This window comes from Triturus cristatus, chromosome 8 (assembly GCF_964204655.1).
Source record: "Triturus cristatus chromosome 8, aTriCri1.1, whole genome shotgun sequence".
NCBI lineage: Eukaryota > Metazoa > Chordata > Amphibia > Caudata > Salamandridae > Triturus > Triturus cristatus.
In genome coordinates this window covers 1,699,529,283-1,699,547,255 of record NC_140591.1, presented here as the reverse complement: position 1 = coordinate 1,699,547,255, position 17,973 = coordinate 1,699,529,283, and the positions used below count along the sequence as shown (strand labels likewise).

Here is a 17,973-nt window from a genome sequence, read left to right as displayed (position 1 = left end):
CCACCCCACATAATTCCACTACACATCACATTTAGACATCCCATTACACATATTTAAAAGACATCGCCATTTACAATGCCAATAGCTCAAACGAATGCGAGACCGATGCATTTACAAAGCTTTTTTATTTTTATAGCACACATTGGCTATGCAATAGGTTTCACATTAGCAGTGTAAATGACAATGCTTTTTTATTTATCTGTTTTTAAAAACAACACACAAATAAAAGGTATTGTCATTTACAATGCCAATAGTTCAAACTCTCATAAATGCGAGACCTATTGCATTGCAAATGATTGTTGATTTTTCTTAACCGTCCAGTAACCTGTTTCTTTGCGCCATTGACAGTCTATTAGTGGTACCCGTCTCAAGGGTACTCATTTTATTGACCTTGGAAGCATGAAAAATAAGTGAATTCATAGATTTTACCCTGCTACAATGGGGCCAATTACAGCTCTCCACTATGGATGTATTGGTGCACTGAGCCCACCAGATCTGGCTCATGTTTTAAAATGAATGTGCTATCATTTTCTTCTCTCCACCAGTATACTTTCTTCATGCGACATTTGTGTTGAACTGGCTGTTACATTTGGTAGCGTCAACTAATATTAATAACTTCTAATACAAATCTGGAAGTCTTCGAGGTACTCCCTGGTATGTTACTCCATCAATGTACACTTGGAAATAATCACTAACCTGGGCCACTGGTATTATGTAGCAGGGGAGGACCAAATTATGTGGCAGTGTTGACTATATTATGCAGCAAGAAAAGGTAAATCGTGTGGCATAATTAGGCACATTTTGTGATCGCATTACTTCATTATATTGTCATTTTTAGGTCCCGTCTGGCGTTGCAGCGTATGCGTGCTTCTCGCTCTGCGAGGGCTTTTGGAGTCAATACAGATTCAGAAGGGGACTTTAAGCCACGCCCTTGTTTTTAATTGGCTTGCGTCAGCGTTTGTTAAACGCTGGCACTTAATTGGCAATCGTGCTTTTTGGTTACCGCCTTGTCCAATTTTAGTGCGGCTCATTTGGACATGCCAACGCCATCTTTGTTTCCTTTAGTGCGCGCTCTTGCTTCTGATAACGCAGCTTTTATTGCGACCTCAATAAGGTGGCTTTGGCACAGTGCCCTCATCCATGTCACTCAGGTGTTCCTCGCCCCCCCCCCCCCCCCCTCTCCAATGGCCAAGCCTCACTTTCTCAATGGTCTGAAACGGTGATACGCTTCCTGTTTTTTTGGGGGATTTTTTTTCTGAGCCCGGGGGGCCTTCATCACACGCTGCGAATTCACTTGCGCAGTCCGCTTTGGCCGCGCTTTAAGGCGGTGTTTGCGTGGTGCCCTCGTCCATGTCACTCAGGCGTTCCCCAAATGACCATGCCTCGCTTTCTTGATAGTCTCAAACGTCGATGCGCTTCCATCTTCCAAGGTCCAGGACCTCAAGGCACTGCGTGTTAACTTCCTGTTACTAACACCAAGTCATACCTCATGAAATAGGTTGAATCTCTTATCTGAGTGATGCAGCGAACCTAGCGATGATCAGATTGTCCAGTTATGTTTCTGAAAAGAATATTGTGAAATTCATATTAAGCTGTGACGTATGCCCCTGTTAGACGGACCGGGAGGGTCGGCCGAGGACAAGGGGAGAGGTCTCCGGGGAGAGCCGACTCCAGCGATCGTAGAGGTGAGCAACTTCCCCCCCACAGATATACACCACACAAGGATAGGATTTAACGTTCTTTATAGGTGATTTCTTAAGGTACGATGAAATGGTACAAGGAGGTCTGGACTCAGGGGTCCCCTCGATTCTAGTCTCTTGGTTTGGGAAAAGGGGGTAGCGGGACAGTCTGGCCACCAATCTGGTAGCTGAGATGGTATGGTGGATAGCTCACAATCCTCGAGCTCGATGTTCTAGCTTGGACGGGCCGCGGCAGCGCCAGCAGGTCCCGGTGAAGGTGGTCGTTACACGGTCCGCGGCAGCGCCTGCAGGTCCCGATGAAGGTGGTCGTTACACGGTCCGCGGCAGCGCCAGCAGGTCCCGATGAAGGTGGTCGTTACAACGGTCCGCGGCAGCGCCAGCAGGTCCCGACGAGGATGGATGATGCAGAAGGCCGCGGCAGCGCCAGCAGGCAGGACGGTATTTCACAAGGCAGAGCTACGGCAGCGCCAGTAGTCCGTCAAGGCTGAGTTCTCTCGGTGTCTCTCGACTCCAGGATACAACTGCCTTCCTGCTCTGGAGCTGCCCTAGTTATAGGTCTGGCGCCCTTTGATGTCCGGACCCTCGCACTTGGAGGTCGGGGGGTCCGGGATGAGGGAGTCCAGACACCCAGCAGGGGGTGGAGCCAGCGCCTGGGGGAGCTGGAGGGCGATCGGCACCTGGCGGGGGAGAGCCATCGACACTTCTTTCTCCCATTGACCTGCCAAGTGGTCCGTTCACCTCCTGGGTGGATGGTGGTGCCGGGATGTCGGGGCCGGGCCAGGCCCAGGGTTAGGGTCGGGCTGAGGCCACGCGGCCTCGTGGCGCAGTGTCCAAGATGGCGGCTGATCCGGCCGGGGGAGCCGGTAGTGGTTCGGCCCCATGATACATGGATGTCCGGGGGCAGGAGTTCCGTTGGGAGACGGGGTGCGGGTTGCCCTTGTGGGTAACACCTGGGAGTCCGGGGCTTGGGCCTTGTCATGCGGGGAGGGAGCAAGCCCTTCATGTGGCCTGTCCAACAGCCCCAGTTACAGTTCAGTAGCTGCAGCTCCTCAATATGCCTTTCATGCCTGCTCCTGCGTCAGATGATCCCATTATGAGTTGAACTTATCGGAGTGGTCACATTGCTGCTCCATAATTGTTTAACCTTGCTCCAACTATCTGATCAGTGCATGGGATTCGACGCCTATTTACAATTAGGTTCACATATGATTTTGACTTCAGCAAATCCTTTCCTCGCTGGCGAAGGCTGCCTTGGATAATAGAGCAATTTGGTTTATCGACAGGCACTACCGTTAAATAAAACATGCATTATTCAAAACTGTGAACACTCCAGCAAAATCATGTAAAAGTGTGATAGCAATAAACTGCCTGTTTGTAAGTCCAACTATGGAGCCTTTGGGGGCTAATAAGTATTCTATAGTTGTTCCTGTCTTCTTAAGTCATTAGTATTAGCTGATGGAAACACTGGCATCCAAGTGCTGTAACTTCTGATGGTATATATTGCCATTTTAGTGTATAGCCAATAGGTCTCGCTTTTGGGACTTTATATAAGTGTTTAGCCATGCAACACTGGATGTTGTTGCACCAAGGATATTGTGCTGCATAACTAAATACTGATAAGGTCCCAAAAGCGAGACCTATTGGCTATGCCAATGCTGGTTTTAAATTATTATAAACTAACAAGCTCTGGACTGGACAACATGTTGTGCGGCTGTTGATTGAGTTGAGTTCTGACCTCTTCCCCCCTCACTATACCTCACTAAGAAGCCTGTGACCGCTCACCCTTGCTACCCCAAGAGTCCAATGCATCAAGGGAGTACCTGGCCCAGATTGCAGAACCACAGTAGCCCAGACCTCATGAACCAGAGGGAAACGGCCACAATGACCTTGGTTATGACCAAGTAGTACCTGTCTGCTCGGCATGTCTTTGAACGGGGGTCTGACAAATGTACAGTAAGGTGCGGCGTTCTGTCCAGTAAATTGCCTTGTTCTGTGCTATTCAGTTATGTGTTATGCAGCATTCGATACGGGGTGCTTGAGTTTTTTTGTGTGGTACTGCATAGATGCACATCAGTGTATGGACCCTACACAAGTCTATGTAAATGATGCCTCATGAACACACACAGGCGTAGTGCGTACCGCTTTGCCAGTGATATGTTTCTTCATGCAACAAATACTTGCTGTATTGTATTCTATTGTTGAATGTAGTGTGAAACCGTTTCCTTTTTATCCTCAGTGCTGTGACAGCTGTGGTGCCTCGGTTTATCCTCAGTGATGTGACCGCTGATGCACTGCGGAGGGATGCCTACGTGCTGCGTTGCTGTGAACTGCAAGAATGAGAGTAACTCGTCAGCGGTGGATGAACAGGGCAGACTCGTCACATTGCACCCGTGAGTTTATTAAGTTCTTCTCTGCAGCACAGTGGGTGTGAACCATTGGTTCATGAAATCTAGAGTTGGTGCTGTAGCTAGAACGTGGCATGAGATGTCAGTCTGGTGATTGACCATTAGCTCAGTCTGTGGGTCCAGTGCAGCACTTGTGAACTGTCAGGATGTGGCTGGATGGTGCCAGTGCTACAATTGTGAAATCTCTGGATGTAGGCCCCGGCTGCGCTTGTGAGCACTCAAGACAAGTGCCTTATACTGCATTTGTGAGCTCAGGGTGTTGGTCTGGGGCTGTGCCTTTTAGATTCCAGGATGTGGGTGACTGGTGTATTTGCTTTGAATTCTTTGGATATAGAGTTGGGCTTTACATGTGAAATCCCAAGATGTAGGTCCTGTGCGGCACCTCTGAGCTCTCAGGATGTGGGTCTGGTATTCCAGCTCTGACGTTTCAGGATCTATCGCCATGGGTGTGCCCTTGTTCCCTGTAGCATTGTCTGCTGTGACCGGTGTGGAATTTTGACATTCATGGTCACATTTGCATCTGGACACATTGGCATCAGTAGCCTTAGCTGTGCCTTGGAGACCTCTAGAGGTGTCCTATCACCTGAAATGTGTTGTTGCTGGTTATGGGCTTCACCCTGCATTCAAGGCACTGGTCTTGGTGCCTGTAGCAGGGCTGTGATGTGACCTTTGATGCTACAATCGGAGAAAATAAAATGATGGATGGCGATGCTTGAATGAATCTTAACCACTTGTAATTTCTCTAACCCATTCCTTGAATGCATTTCTTGGTCTTTATGCCATCAAAGATGAGCACCAGTCATGTACGAAGCTTGTTTGACACCTCCCCAGCAGGGACCATTCAGCCTAAAGTGCGGGCCAGTTGCCCCTCTGAATAGGAACTCAAACAGCCCCAGATTTACCCGGCCTTATTGGGCTTCATCAGCGACCGGCTGCTTGAGCCCAGAGAGACAGAATTATGGGACCCAAGTCTGGACATACCTTCTCCCTTATGGCGATTCGGCGCTGGCAGTTACTGCAAATTGCATTAAGTTCCATTGGTCGTGCACTGTGACATTATAGAAAGAGGTCAATGATTGGCTTATGACTGCTCCCTTCCTCTAATGGCACCGACTGCCTAAAATTGACAGACTGGGATGTGCACGGACTTACTGACAGCAGTCCAGACTGTTTCAAGCCTTTGCATCCTCCACTTTTGTGTTGCCAAGTGATTCACTTAAAGTAGGTGATCCCAGACATGGATTCGTGCTGTGCCGTAGGATCTTGCGCTACTCCCAACAGGCAAGGCACAAAAACTTCTTACATTTTCCTGGCCTCCATGTATTTTCGTTCAGATGGGAGAAGGCCGAGCAGTTTCGTCTTCACTAACATGCTGTGATCTCAGCCTGCTTATTATCCCTCATGAGGATTCATACTGTTGCTCTGTCTTTCTCTCAGATTCCCGAAGGACCCTGAGTGGCGAGAGCAGTGGACCCTGGCACTGCATCGGAAGGGTCCTGGTGGCATTCCCTGGAAACCCTCTCGGTTCAGCAGGCTGTGCTCGGCACACTTCACTGAAGAATGCATGGACCGGACGGGGCCTGCTGTACGCATACGGAAGGGGGCTGTTCCAACACTATTCACTCTGCGGAAACGCCTGAAGGTCAGTCCTGTCTGTGACAAATGTGATGTTAATGGGTACTTGATCAAGCCCTCCGACTTGGCCCCAAAGGGACATCTCCGCACTGTCACCAGTAGATAGGCTAAGAGGGTTGTTCCTGCGCTAAATTCATGTCGGTCCCGGTCTCAGTCACAAATATGCTAATGTCTGTCAGAGTTTTAAATATTCTTTAGACCGGAAGATTAGCGTTACAATTTAAAAAGAACAGCTGCATGTTATGGCCCTCGCTTACGCATGTGCACAGCGCTCCTTTGGTCGCTTCCTACAGCCAGGGTTCTTACCAGTCATTTTCACAGGTGGCCTATTCCCATTGACAGAGAGGCTTTTTCCAGGTGTGTCTTTTAAAAAAATTTTTTTTTACGGTCTGTGGCTTTTACTTTTTGCCCTAGCTTTGTTTCTCCCGTCTTAGCGTAGAGGTGTCTGTGGTGCCTGTCTGTTTCTCAGTTCTCAGACTCCTTACTGGGTCGTGTGAGCCTGCCACAAGGGATGGTAAGACTGGCAATAACACACTTCTCATCCAAGCCACTCTGTACGTTCAGTGGATACAAGGAATATGGTGTGTCCACATTGCTCACCTAGCAGTTCTTCTATTAAGACATTTGAATATCTAAAGCTGTACAACAGTAGGCCACAGGGACACAGTCTCGATGAAAACTTTGCTCGCGTACAACTCCTCCACATGATTTTAGGGTATTTCTCTCCCATGAAGGACAGAGCAACCACAAGTGTTTTATTAAATTTTTTTTGTACATTTACAGACTGAGCAAGAGCGGAAATCTCCCTCTGCAGTACCGTACATCAGTTCACATAGTTTGTCGGGCTACAAAATGCCACCCACACTGATTCTTCTCCAACCTCATACATGATTTTTCTTCATAAGATGCCTAGCACAGCCAAAGAGCACGCGTTCCCTTCAACATACGTAAGGACTGGGCCTTCAACTAAGGGTTGAGCTTTCCTACCCCTTCCCTCCACCTCTTTCGAGGTCCAGAAACATTAGTCTGTGTTCCTCTCTTCCAGGGGCACTTGCAGTCGTACAGTCTACCCTTCTACGAGTGCCTGCGCTTGCACCTGGTTGCATTGGGCCCTAGCAGTCATACAGTCTACCCTTCTGTGGGTCCCTCTGCTAGCACCTGCTGGCATTGGGCCCTAGCAGTCATACAGTCTACCCTTCTGTGGGTCCCTCCGTTAGCACCTGCTGGCATTGGGCCCTAGCAGTCATACAGTCTACCCTTCTGTGGGTCCCTCCGCTAGCACCTGCTGGCATTGGGCCCTAGCAGTCATACAGTCTACCCTTCTGTGGGCCCCTCCGCTAGCACCTGCTGGCATTGGGCCCTAGCAGTCATACAGTGTACCCTTCTACGAGTGCCTGCGCTTGCACCTGCTGGCATTGGGCCCTAGCAGTCATACAGTCTACCCTTCTGTGGGTCCCTCTGCTAGCACCTGCTGGCATTGAGCCCTAGCAGTCATACAGTCTACCCTTCTGTGAGTCCCTCTGCTAGCACCTGCTGGCATTGGGCCCTAGCAGTCATACAGTCTACCCTTCTGTGGGTCCCTCTGCTAGCACCTGCTGGCATTGGGCCCTAGCAGTCATACAGTCTACCCTTCTGTGAGTCCCTCTGCTAGCACCTGCTGGCATTGAGTTTTCAACCCTTTCAGAACCCCGAGGGTCCGTATGTCCTGCAGCCTTGAGCTGTGCTGACCGAAGAAGAGAACATGGAAAAGGTTCTTATGATGACGGACTCTGTGTAAAAAAGTCAGGAGTGTCCCCTGCATGATGGACAGTAATGTCCACTGCCCCTGGGATCCTATTTTTTTATTTATTTTGTTCATTCACAGTGTGTGCTGCCATTGATCTTGGTCCGGTCTTTGACAATGATCGGTTCTGGACCTTGTCCTTAATCCAGAGGGGCGCACTGAGCAAACCCTCGCCGTGACGGAGGGCTACAGTCTGTCGCCGGTTTCATGCCTGGAGCATGCTGGGGACAGCGAGCCATGGTTGGTTATAGTAATAGGCTTTTTCCTGTGAGACATTAATTCACACTAACCGACACATTCATCTGCGGTTCTGCTGCTCACAATGAACCCAGAATCCTGAATGCAGACATCCCGTGTGCTCTATATGTGCGAGGATTGATCGCGTGCCATGTACGAGTGGTACAGGCCTGCAATTTCCATTTTGGAAGCCGACAGCCTGAACCAGAGCAAACGATGGAGGAGGGTTGCGTCCTCTAGACCGCAGCGGAGCATCGCTGGCATCGCCTAGAAGGAAAGCGGCAGCACAGACGCTGTAGTGAGGAAAGCGGAGACGGTCCTTCCTTACAAGTGCCAGGATCCTTCATAGGCTGAGGCCTGTAGTATCTGTTAGGGAAAGAAATCCTGTAAAGCGCCACAGATTACTAATTTAGCAGTGGACTCCATCAAAGGCGGGCAGTCCAGGTTTATTCCAGAAGTTGGAGGGGGTTCTAAACATAGATTCGATTTGGTGCATAAAATAAGTCTTGATCGCATCAGTGTCCTATCAGTAGTCTACTTTAGAAAAAAACGTTACATTAGTAAACACTTCAATAGCTCAGATAAACATAAGACCTACAAAGGAAGCTAAAAGGTGAACAAGGAGATGTGCACACAAGTGTAGGAGAGCAAGCTAGAGGCACAGACTTCTCTCCTGCCAGAAGGTACATTCAACAAGGTCTGTAGAGTTTCCTAGTTGCCTGGACTGGTGGAGAGCCGGAGAGTTTAGGAGCTAGCTTGAGAAGCAGTAGAGTTTAGGAGCTAGCTTGAGAAGCAGGAGAGTTTAGGATCTAGCTTGAGAAGCAGGAGAGTTTAGGAGCTAGCTTGAGAAGCAGGAGAGTTTAGGAGCTAGCTTGAGAAGCAGGAGAGTTTAGGAGCTAGCTCGAGAAGCAGGAGAGTTTAGGAGCTAGCTCGAGAAGCAGGAGAGTTTAGGAGCTAGCTTGAGAAGCAGGAGAGTTTAGGAGCTAGCTCGAGAAGCAGGAGAGTTTAGGAACTAGCTCGAGAAGCAGGAGAGTTTAGGAGCTAGCTCGAGAAGCAGGAGAGTTTAGGAGCTAGCTCGAGAAGCAGGAGAGTTTAGGAGCTAGCTCGAGAAGCAGGAGAGTTTAGGAGCTAGCTCGAGAAGCAGGAGAGTTTAGGAGCTAGCTCGAGAAGCAGGAGAGTTTAGGAGCTAGCTCGAGAAGCAGGAGAGTTTAGGAGCTAGCTCGAGAAGCAGGAGAGTTTAGGAACTAGCTCGAGAAGCAGGAGAGTTTAGGAGCTAGCTCGAGAAGCAGGAGAGTTTAGGAGCTAGCTCGAGAAGCAGGAGAGTTTAGGAGCTAGCTCGAGAAGCAGGAGAGTTTAGGAGCTAGCTCGAGAAGCAGGAGAGTTTAGGAGCTAGCTCGAGAAGCAGAACTGCACCTGCCAGAATGAACCCATGTGGAAGATGTTGACAGATCGTACCGGAGCCACTAGTTCCCCACAGGTCAGCTGGCCAGGAAGTGAGTCACCAATAGCATCATTTGGGGCAGAAAGCTCTGCCCAAAGTCTCCTATCTTTGAAGTGGGGAGTCTACGCTGTTGCTTGTGGACCTCTTATCTCCCTCTGTTCCACCACAGAAGTAGCTGGTGCCAGTCGACCTCTACACCGAAGCGTTAGGGCCTGCTCCCACTGACTGGAGATGGTCACCCTAATTCTGAAACTGTTTAAGCAGACCCAAATAGGTACCAGCAAAACCAGTAGGACATAACTTTTTAATGAAGTACTGAGCCGTTAGGTTTGCTAATATTTGTTAAGTTTTGTTTGATTAAAAAAAAAAAAAAAAAGGGGAAAAAAATAGTAGTGGAAAACCAAACACATTCTATGGTATCTCTAAAATGTGCATTGTTTTAATCTTTATAAATGTCATTGTTTCTTTTTCAAATTCCTTTTACTCGGGGTGGTGAAGGGGGGGGGGAACTCTAAGAAGAATTTACAAAGAATAAAGGAGTGTCCAAATGTAAAAGGAAACAGTTGCCAAGGGATAATTTACTTTCCACACAATTCAGCCATTTTGGTAGAAGGGTCACGCGAAGTACACATTATGCATCAGACCCCAGTTGATTGAGTGCAGTTATATGGTCCTCTCAGACCCCCCCACCCGCACCATAAGCCTTTGTGTGCGAAAGTATGTGCGTTCACATGATGCGTGGAATGTAGGAGCTAAAGCAATCTCTTGAAGTCTTTTGTTCAGGAATACCTGAGTAGAAATATCCTGTTTGCTGTGCGCAGTGTGGGGGCGCGGATTTGAGGGGAGTAAATCAGCACACAAGTGAGAGAGCTAGAAAAATACATGCACTGCAATGGAATGCTAAATGAAAAGCATGAAAGGAGCTCAACAAACGCGAGCAGCGGAAAGATACAAGTCAGCCAATCAAAAGGTTTGTAAGGAGGCTATGCTCAAGGGGAGGGACAAACACAAGAAGAGGAAGATAAGCCATTGAATAAGAAACCAGGGAATGCGTGCAATAAAGCCAGGCGTGGGTGTAATCCCGCTGTAAGGTCACAGCGGGCCTTTTGCAGCCAGACGGCTTGAGCTGTTTGGCAGCTGAGACGTAAAAAAGACTTCAAGCAAGACTGCTCCCTACCTTCATGCCTCGTTTGGCACGATTCTCTCCAGCAGTTTACCATGAAGGTATGTTCAAAATGGCTTGAGTTTTGTGAATGAAAATATTCTGAGTCCTTAGCTGTAACTCTCCCTCTTGACCAGTCTGCACAAACCCTTTCAGGATCAGTCTTGGTTGTACGTTTTTTTTGTTTTGTTTTATTAAAATGATTTGCAGATTCGTCAAAAAGGGTCAAATTAGTAGCTTTTCCTATGAGATAGTGGTCTCAATAATAACTGCAGCGGATGTAAATGAAACTCCACTAGCTCCGTTTTTCTTTGTTTCAAGTAAACTAGGTTTACATTTTTTTTTTTTAATGAAATTCAATGAATTGAAGATGTTGAACCAAACTGTTTAAATAAAAAAAAACATTAAATTCTATTTTAAAAGGAAAAAATGAATTGAAGGTGTGTTATAGCCCTTTGAGCTCATTCTAGGGTGGTTAGTCTCCTTCTAGGGTGGTTAGTCAGTAGCACTTCACAAAACCCCAAATAAAATAAATATACAAAATCTAAAATGCATTAAAAACCTGAGGCCATGTGTGGCATAAGCCATGGGGTGCATAATAATAATTATGAGACATTCATAAGGCGCGCAGCGTCCCCGAATGGGGTGTCCCATCGCATTGGTTTGTTCCACCAGCCCAGCATTACACGACACAACAGTAGAGGCTTGCGTACACCCTACAGCACGGGCTGCTTATCTGGGGAGTTGCAGATCGTGTTACTCTTGCTGAAATCATTCTGTATTTCTGTCTTCCTCCTCTTTGTTTGACGTAGAGACGTGTGATCAAACACGATCATGCCGCTAATGCTCACAGTGAGGATTCAGAATCCCAGGGTGACTTTTCGCTGACCACCGTGGAGGAAATGTCCCAATCCATAAGCGACATTAAGGAGGCCCTTGACAAGGTATGGTTTGTTGGTTTCATCATGCTGCTTCCTGGTTTTAGTTGACGTTTACAGAGAATGAGGCTGGATACTTGCACATCTCCTCTTCCTCGTTATAGGATGTTGACGAACATTCACAATCACAGGGAAGGGTGGTGGGTTATGTATCCAAACTTGCATGGGACGTAGGATCCACTTATTTTCTTAAAGATCAACATTTTGTTTCAGAAAGTACATTTAAACTGATGCCCATCTACAAGCAATGCTTTTAGTGTTTTTTTTTTATTAAATGATTCCAATTGCAATTTAAAGCTTTACCCACAAGCAGGTCCGATTTAGGCCTCAGCTAGACCGTGCATGCGCTGTCACTTCAAGGCATGTTGTTCACAGTTAGTGGCTACAGCCCGCCCACAGGCTTACCATTTATCCGCTTCCGCTTTGCTCTCATATCCGTCATTCGTACTTGTGTCCCTCCACTGCTCCTTTTTGAATTGTTTTCACTCTCTCCTTTTCCCTCCCTGTTGCTTCTTTTCTGTCTTCGACCCCCATCTGTTTTTTCTTTACCTCCAACTCCCGCCGCCCTTTGATTGTGTTTAAGCCCTCTGTCCGAGTGCTTGCCGCTTAGGTTCCGTTCCTATTTCTTTTGCAAAAACCTGCATTTCTGTTGCTTCCCCCAACCCACCACCCCCTCCTTCTCAGTCGCAGTTGTTGCTTCTCCTTCACACTTGGAAGCGGGTGAAGTTGCAACATTTTGCCGGCAGAATGTGAGCTGCAGCACAAACCGCTCTGTGTATTGTTAGAAAAGGTAGACGGACCGGGAGGGTCGGCCGGGGTCAGGAGGAGAGGTCTCCGGGGAGAGCCGTCTCCAGCGATCGTACAGACAAGTAACTTCCCCCCCACAGACAGATATCACATACGGATAAGGTTCAGTGATCTTTATCGACACTTATTTAAGGTACGGTAAAAGGGTACAAGGAGGTCTGGACTCAGGGGTCCCCTCGATTAGAGTCTCGTAAGGTAGGGAAGGGGGTAGCGGGACAGTCTATTTACCAATCAGGTAATTCGGATGAGATGGTGATGAGCTCACAATCCTCGAGCTTGGTGGTTAGGTGGTATGGGCCGCGGCAGCGCCAGCAGGTCCCGGTGCGGATGGTCGATACAACGGGCCGCGGCAGCGCCAGCAGGTCCCAGGAAGATGAAGGCTGCAGAGGGCCGCGGCAGCGCCAGCAGGTCCCGGGGAGGATGGTCGTTACAACGGGCCGCGGCAGCGCCAGCAGGTCCCAGGAAGATGAAGGTTGCAGAGGGCCGCGGCAGCGCCAGCAGGTCCCGGTGAGGATGGTCGGTACAACGGGCCGCGGCAGCGCCAGCAGGTCCCAGGAAGATGAAGGTTGCAGAGGGCCGCGGCAGCGCCAGCAGGTCCCGGTGAGGATGGTCGGTACAACGGGCCGCGGCAGCGCCAGCAGGTCCCAGGAAGATGAAGGTTGCAGAAGGCCGCGGCAGCGCCAGCAGGCAGGACGATGGTTCACAAGAGCGGGCTACGGCAGCGCCAGTAGACCGTCAGGGTTGAGTTCACTCGGTGTCTCTCGACTCCAGGATACAACTGCCTTCCTGCTCCGGAGCTGTCTTAGTTATAGGGCTGGTGCCCTTTGATGTCCGGACCCTCGCACTTGGAGGTCGGAGGGTCCGGGATGAAGGTGTCCAGACACCCAGCAGGGGGTGGAGCCAGCGCCTGGGGGCTGCTGGAGGCGATCGGCACCTGGCGGGGGAAGAGCTCTTGACGCTTCGTTCTCCCATTGACCTGCCAAGTGGTCCGCTCACCTCCTGGGTGGATGGTGGTGCCGGGATGTCGGGGCCGGCCAGGCCCGGGGTTAGGGTCGAGGTGAGGCCACGCGGCCGCGTGGTGCAGGGCCCAAGATGGCGGCTTGACCTGGCCGGGGAAGCCGGTGGGGCTGGACCCCGTGATGAGTAGGGGTCCGAGGGCAGAGGGTCCGTCGGGAGACGGAGTACAGGGGCTTGTCACGGGGGTATGCTGGGTGGGCCGGAGCTCGGGCCCTGTCGTGCGGGGGGGGAGCCAGCCCTCTGTGTGGCCTGTCCAACATGCGTCCCCCCCAGCTGAAGGCGGGGAGAGTCACCCATCTCCTTGGGGACTCTCTTCGTCGAGGCGGAAAAAGCGGGACAGGCCGTCCGCGTTGGCGTGGTCTTGGCCTGGCCGGTGCTCCACAGTGAAGTCCATTCCCTGCAGGGAAATGGACCAGCGCAAGAGTTTTGGGTTCTCCCCCCGCATCTGCATCAGCCATTGCAGGGGTCGATGGTCGGTTTGTACCCGGAAGTGGGTACCGAAGAGATAGGGCCGGAGCTTTTTGAGGGCCCACACTACTGCAAATGCCTCCCTCTCGATTGTGCTCCAACGCTGTTCTCGGGCCAGGAGACGTCGACTGATGAAGGCCACCGGCTGGTCATGACCTTCGGGGTTCAGCTGAGAGAGGACGGCCCCGATGCCGTGGTCGGAGGCGTCGGTCTGTACTACAAATTCCCGACTGTAATCGGGGGCCTGGAGCACCGGGGCGGTGCACAGGGCGGCCTTCAGCTCTTCGAAGGCCGCTTGACAATCAGGAGTCCAGTGGACCCGCTTCGGTTGATTCTTGGATGTGAGTCCCGTGAGGGGCCCCACGATGCTGCCGTAGTCCTTCACGAACCGCCGGTAGTAGCCGGTGAGCCCTAAGAAGGCTCGGACCTCGGTCTGGGTGACGGGGGGCTGCCAGGACTGGATGGCAGCAATCTTAAGTTGTAGTGGGGCCACCAGCCCGCTTCCCACTTGGTGCCCCAGGTAGGTCACAGACCCTTGGCCAATTTGGCACTTGCCGGCTTTAATGGTGAGGCCGGCCCGCTGGAGGGCTTGGAGGACCTCTTGGAGGTGACGGAGGTGGTCGGACCAGTGGCGGCTGTATACAGCGATATCGTCCAGGTAGGCAGCGCTGAATTCTTCGAGCCCTGCCAAGACCTGGTTCACAAGACGTTGGAATGTGGCGGGGGCATTCTTCATGCCAAAGGGCATGACCTTAAATTGATAGTGGCCATCGGGGGTGGAGAAGGCTGACCGTTCCTGAGCCCTGGGTGTGAGGCCGATCTGCCAGTAGCCCGCCGTCAGGTCGAAGATACTAAGGTAGCGGGCGGCCCCCAGCCGGTCGATCAGCTCGTCTGCTCGGGGGATGGGATGAGCGTCGGTCCGGGTGACAGCGTTCAAGCCCCGGTAGTCGACGCAGAATCTCAGTTCAGGGGCGGTGCCGGGGGCAGCGGCCTTGGGAACTAATACAACCGGACTGGCCCAGGGACTGTCCGAGGGCTCGATGACCCCGATCGTGAGCATCTTGGCCACTTCCTCCTGTATGCAGGTCCGTACCCGATCTGGTACGCGGTAGGCCCGGTGCCGGACAGGGGGACTGTCCCCGGTGTCTACGTCGTGCAAACACCAAGGGGTGACCCCGGGGGTGAGTGAGAACAGGGCAGCGAACTGCAGCAGGAGGTCCCGGCAGTCCTGGCGTTGCTCCGAAGTGAGGGCGTCGGAGAGCCGGACCCCATCCACGGAGCCGTCCTTCTCCTGAGTCTTTAAGAGATCCGGGAGGGGCTCGGAGTCTTCTTCTGTACCACTGTCGGTCGCCATCAGGAGGCTTAGTTCTGAGCGCACAAAGTGTGGTTTGAGCCGGTTGGTGTGGAGGACCCGCAGGGGGTTCCGGGTGGACCCCATGTCGATGAGGTAAGTGACGGGGCTTTTACGCTCGACCACTTTGAAGGGCCCCGTCCACTTGTCTTGCAGGGCACATGGTTCGGTGGGGGACATCACCCATACTTGCTGCCCAGGCTCGAACTCAACGGAGGAGGCATTGTGATCATACCACCTTTTCATGTCCCCCTGACTGGCCTCGAGGTTCGCCTTGGCCATCTCCCTGAAGCGCCGGGTCTGGTTTCGTAGGGCCAGGAGGTATTTGAAGACGTCTGGAGGGGTCGTTAGGGGGGCCAACTCCCAGCCCTCCTTCACGAGGCTGAGGGGCCCTCGCACAGGGTGTCCGTATAGGAGTTCAAAGGGGCTAAAGCCGAGGGACTTCTGGGGTACTTCTCGGTAGGCGAAGAGGAGGCACGGGAGCAGTACATCCCACTGGCGACGGAGAGGCTCTTCCAATCCCCCAATCATCCCTTTGAGAGTGCGGTTGAACCGCTCCACTAGTCCGTTTCCTTGGGGGTGATAGGGGGTCGTGAATCTGTATGTGACCCCGCATTGTTGCCAGAGGGACTTCATGTACTTCGATATGAAGTTCGTACCTCGGTCGCTGACGACTTCTCGGGGGAAGCCTACCCGGGAGAAGATCCCCATCAGGGCCCGGCCAACCACTGGAGCGGTCACGGTCCGTAGGGGCACCGCCTCGGGATAGCGGGTGGCATGGTCCACTAGTACCAAGATGAACCTGTGTCCTTGTGCCGTGCGAGGGTCCAGCGGCCCCACAATGTCTATCCCCACCCTCTCGAACGGGGTGGTGACCACCGGGAAGGGTTGTAGAGGAGCCTTAAGCTTCCGGCCACTCTTCCCGCTTGCTTGGCATGTGGGGCACGATCGGCAGTGGTTCAGGACGTCATTCCTCATTTTTGGCCAGAAAAAGTGGGTCACCAGTCGACTGTACGTTTTATCTTGGCCCAGGTGCCCAGCCAGGGGGACATCGTGGGCTAGGTTGAGTAGAAAGTCTCGGAAGCGGAGCGGTACCACCAGAACTCGACTGGCCCCCAGCTCGGCGATTCTTTGCTCGCTGTAGAGCAGGTCGTTATCCCAGTAGACCCAGTGGGTTCCGGGGGTGTCCCCGGCGGCTTGGGTGCTGGCTTGTTGGCGAAGCCCCTCGAGGGAGGGACAGGTCTTTTGCTCCTGGCGGAACTGTTCTTGGGTGGGCCCCCCTTCTTGCCGCCACTGAGCCAGATCCGGAAGGTCCTGGGGTTGCGCGTTTTCTTCGGGGGCCGGGTCTGGGAGGTCGGCCTCGCCGTTGTCCTCTACGGGGGCAACCGGGGGCGGAGGTGCCGGCCATTCGGTTTCTTCTGATCGGGGGGCGGCCCGGCCGGCCATGGATCGGGTGGTTATGCAGGCCCAGTCCGGGAGGCCCAGCATCCCCAAGTGCTCTCTTCTCTCGACGGTGGCCCACGGGGAACTCTCGAGGTCATTCCCCAGGAGGCAGTCCACGGGGGCATCGTCCCGGACCGTCACTTTCAGTAGGCCGGAGACCCCTCCCCATTCAAACGGGACGCAGGCCATCTTGCACATGCTTTCAGAGTTATCTGCCGAGCGGACGGGGCAGAGAATGTTCGGCAAGATCTGCTCGGGCTTCACCAGGTGACAGCGGACGGCCGTCACGCTGGCGCCGGTGTCGCGCAAGGCCTCAGCTCTCTGTCCATTAATGGTCACCCACTGACCGTATTTCCTGGTGTTGGCGGGTAGGGGAGCCCGCGGAACCATGTCTCTTCCCCCTAAGCATGCCAGGACCATGGCGGCCGGTTCCCACCCTTGCTGGTCCGGCTCACACTCCTCGGGACCCTCCAACGACTGCTCCTCCCCCAGGGCAGCGGCAGCTACCTGGCGGGGTTTGGGCGTTTGGTTCAGCGGGCAGTTCGGATCGTTGGCGTAGTGGCCTAGTCGCTGGCATCTGTGGCACGTGACGTTGGCTCGGTACCCAGGCCGCAACGGGGGGTTGCCCCGGCCGGTCGGCGGCGGGGTGCTGGCCACGGTTGTTGCTGGCAAGGCGTCTCTCCCCCGCCCCTGGCCTCCTCCTCCTCCCCGAGGACGGTGCTGGCCTTGGTTGCTTCTGTTCTGGTCGTGTGGCCCTTTCCGGCCCACTCGGGTGCTCTCCCACCGGTCAGCTTCGGCGGCGAGCTGCCGGGGGTCAGTCAGCTTACTGTCGAGTAGATGCTGCCGGAGCTCGACGAAGCAGTTGTTTGACAGGTGTTCCCATACCATGAGGTTGAAGAGCTGTTCGTAGGTGGTGACCTGACTTCCCTTGATCCAACCCTCGAAGGCCCGGCTGAAATAGTTCACGTATTCCACCCAAGTGGTACCTGGGATCCGGGTGCAATCCCTGAACCTCTGGCGGTACATCTCGGGCGTGAGGCCGTAGCGGGTGAGGAGGGCAGCCTTCATGTGGTCGTAGGACGACATTTGGTGATCGGGGAGCTGCAGCAGGGCATCGCGACCCTCGTTGATAAATCTCCCCCAAAGTCCGGCTCCCCAATCACTCCGGTCGATCCGGTGGGAGGTCATTGCGAACTCATAGGCCTTAAACCATTGTTGTATGTCGTCTTCTCGGACATACTCGCGGACCACATCCTTGGGGATGTGAACTTTTTTCTCAGTTGGTCCCGGGGTGTGTGGTCTTTCAGGCACCCCCAAGTCCTTATGCTGTTTGCGCAGTTCTATCTCTGCCAATTGGCGCTCGTGCTCGAGCGTTATCTTTTTCTCTTCCAGCTCTCTCTGTCTCTGTTTTTCTTCTCGCTCCTCTCGAATCCGCATCTGCTCGAGGTTGAGTTTCTGTTCAGCTAACTTGAGCTCCCCATCCATCTTGAGTCGTGCCATCTCTAATTCGTGCAGTCTGACTCTGTCTCTTTCTCGTATCTCCTCCGGTGATCGGCCCGTTCCCCGTTCCTCGGGAGTCGTGGCGT

General features: G+C 52.6%; 1 protein-coding gene across 2 annotated transcripts in view; it reads left to right on the top strand.

Annotated features, from left to right (window-relative positions):
• The window catches only part of LOC146808641 (uncharacterized), a 109,190-nt gene that overhangs the window by 25,093 nt on the left and 66,124 nt on the right, over positions 1–17,973 (top strand). The window contains exons 2-4 of one of the 2 annotated variants that reach the window (XM_085623675.1): positions 3,937–4,090; positions 5,543–5,747; positions 11,176–11,307. In XM_085623675.1, coding sequence (XP_085479801.1) covers positions 3,987–4,090; positions 5,543–5,747; positions 11,176–11,307 — 441 coding nt within the window. In that variant the 5' untranslated portion in view covers positions 3,937–3,986. The remainder of the gene's footprint in view (positions 1–3,936; positions 4,091–5,542; positions 5,748–11,175; positions 11,308–17,973) is intronic. The other variant, XM_085623676.1, reaches the window with a different exon arrangement.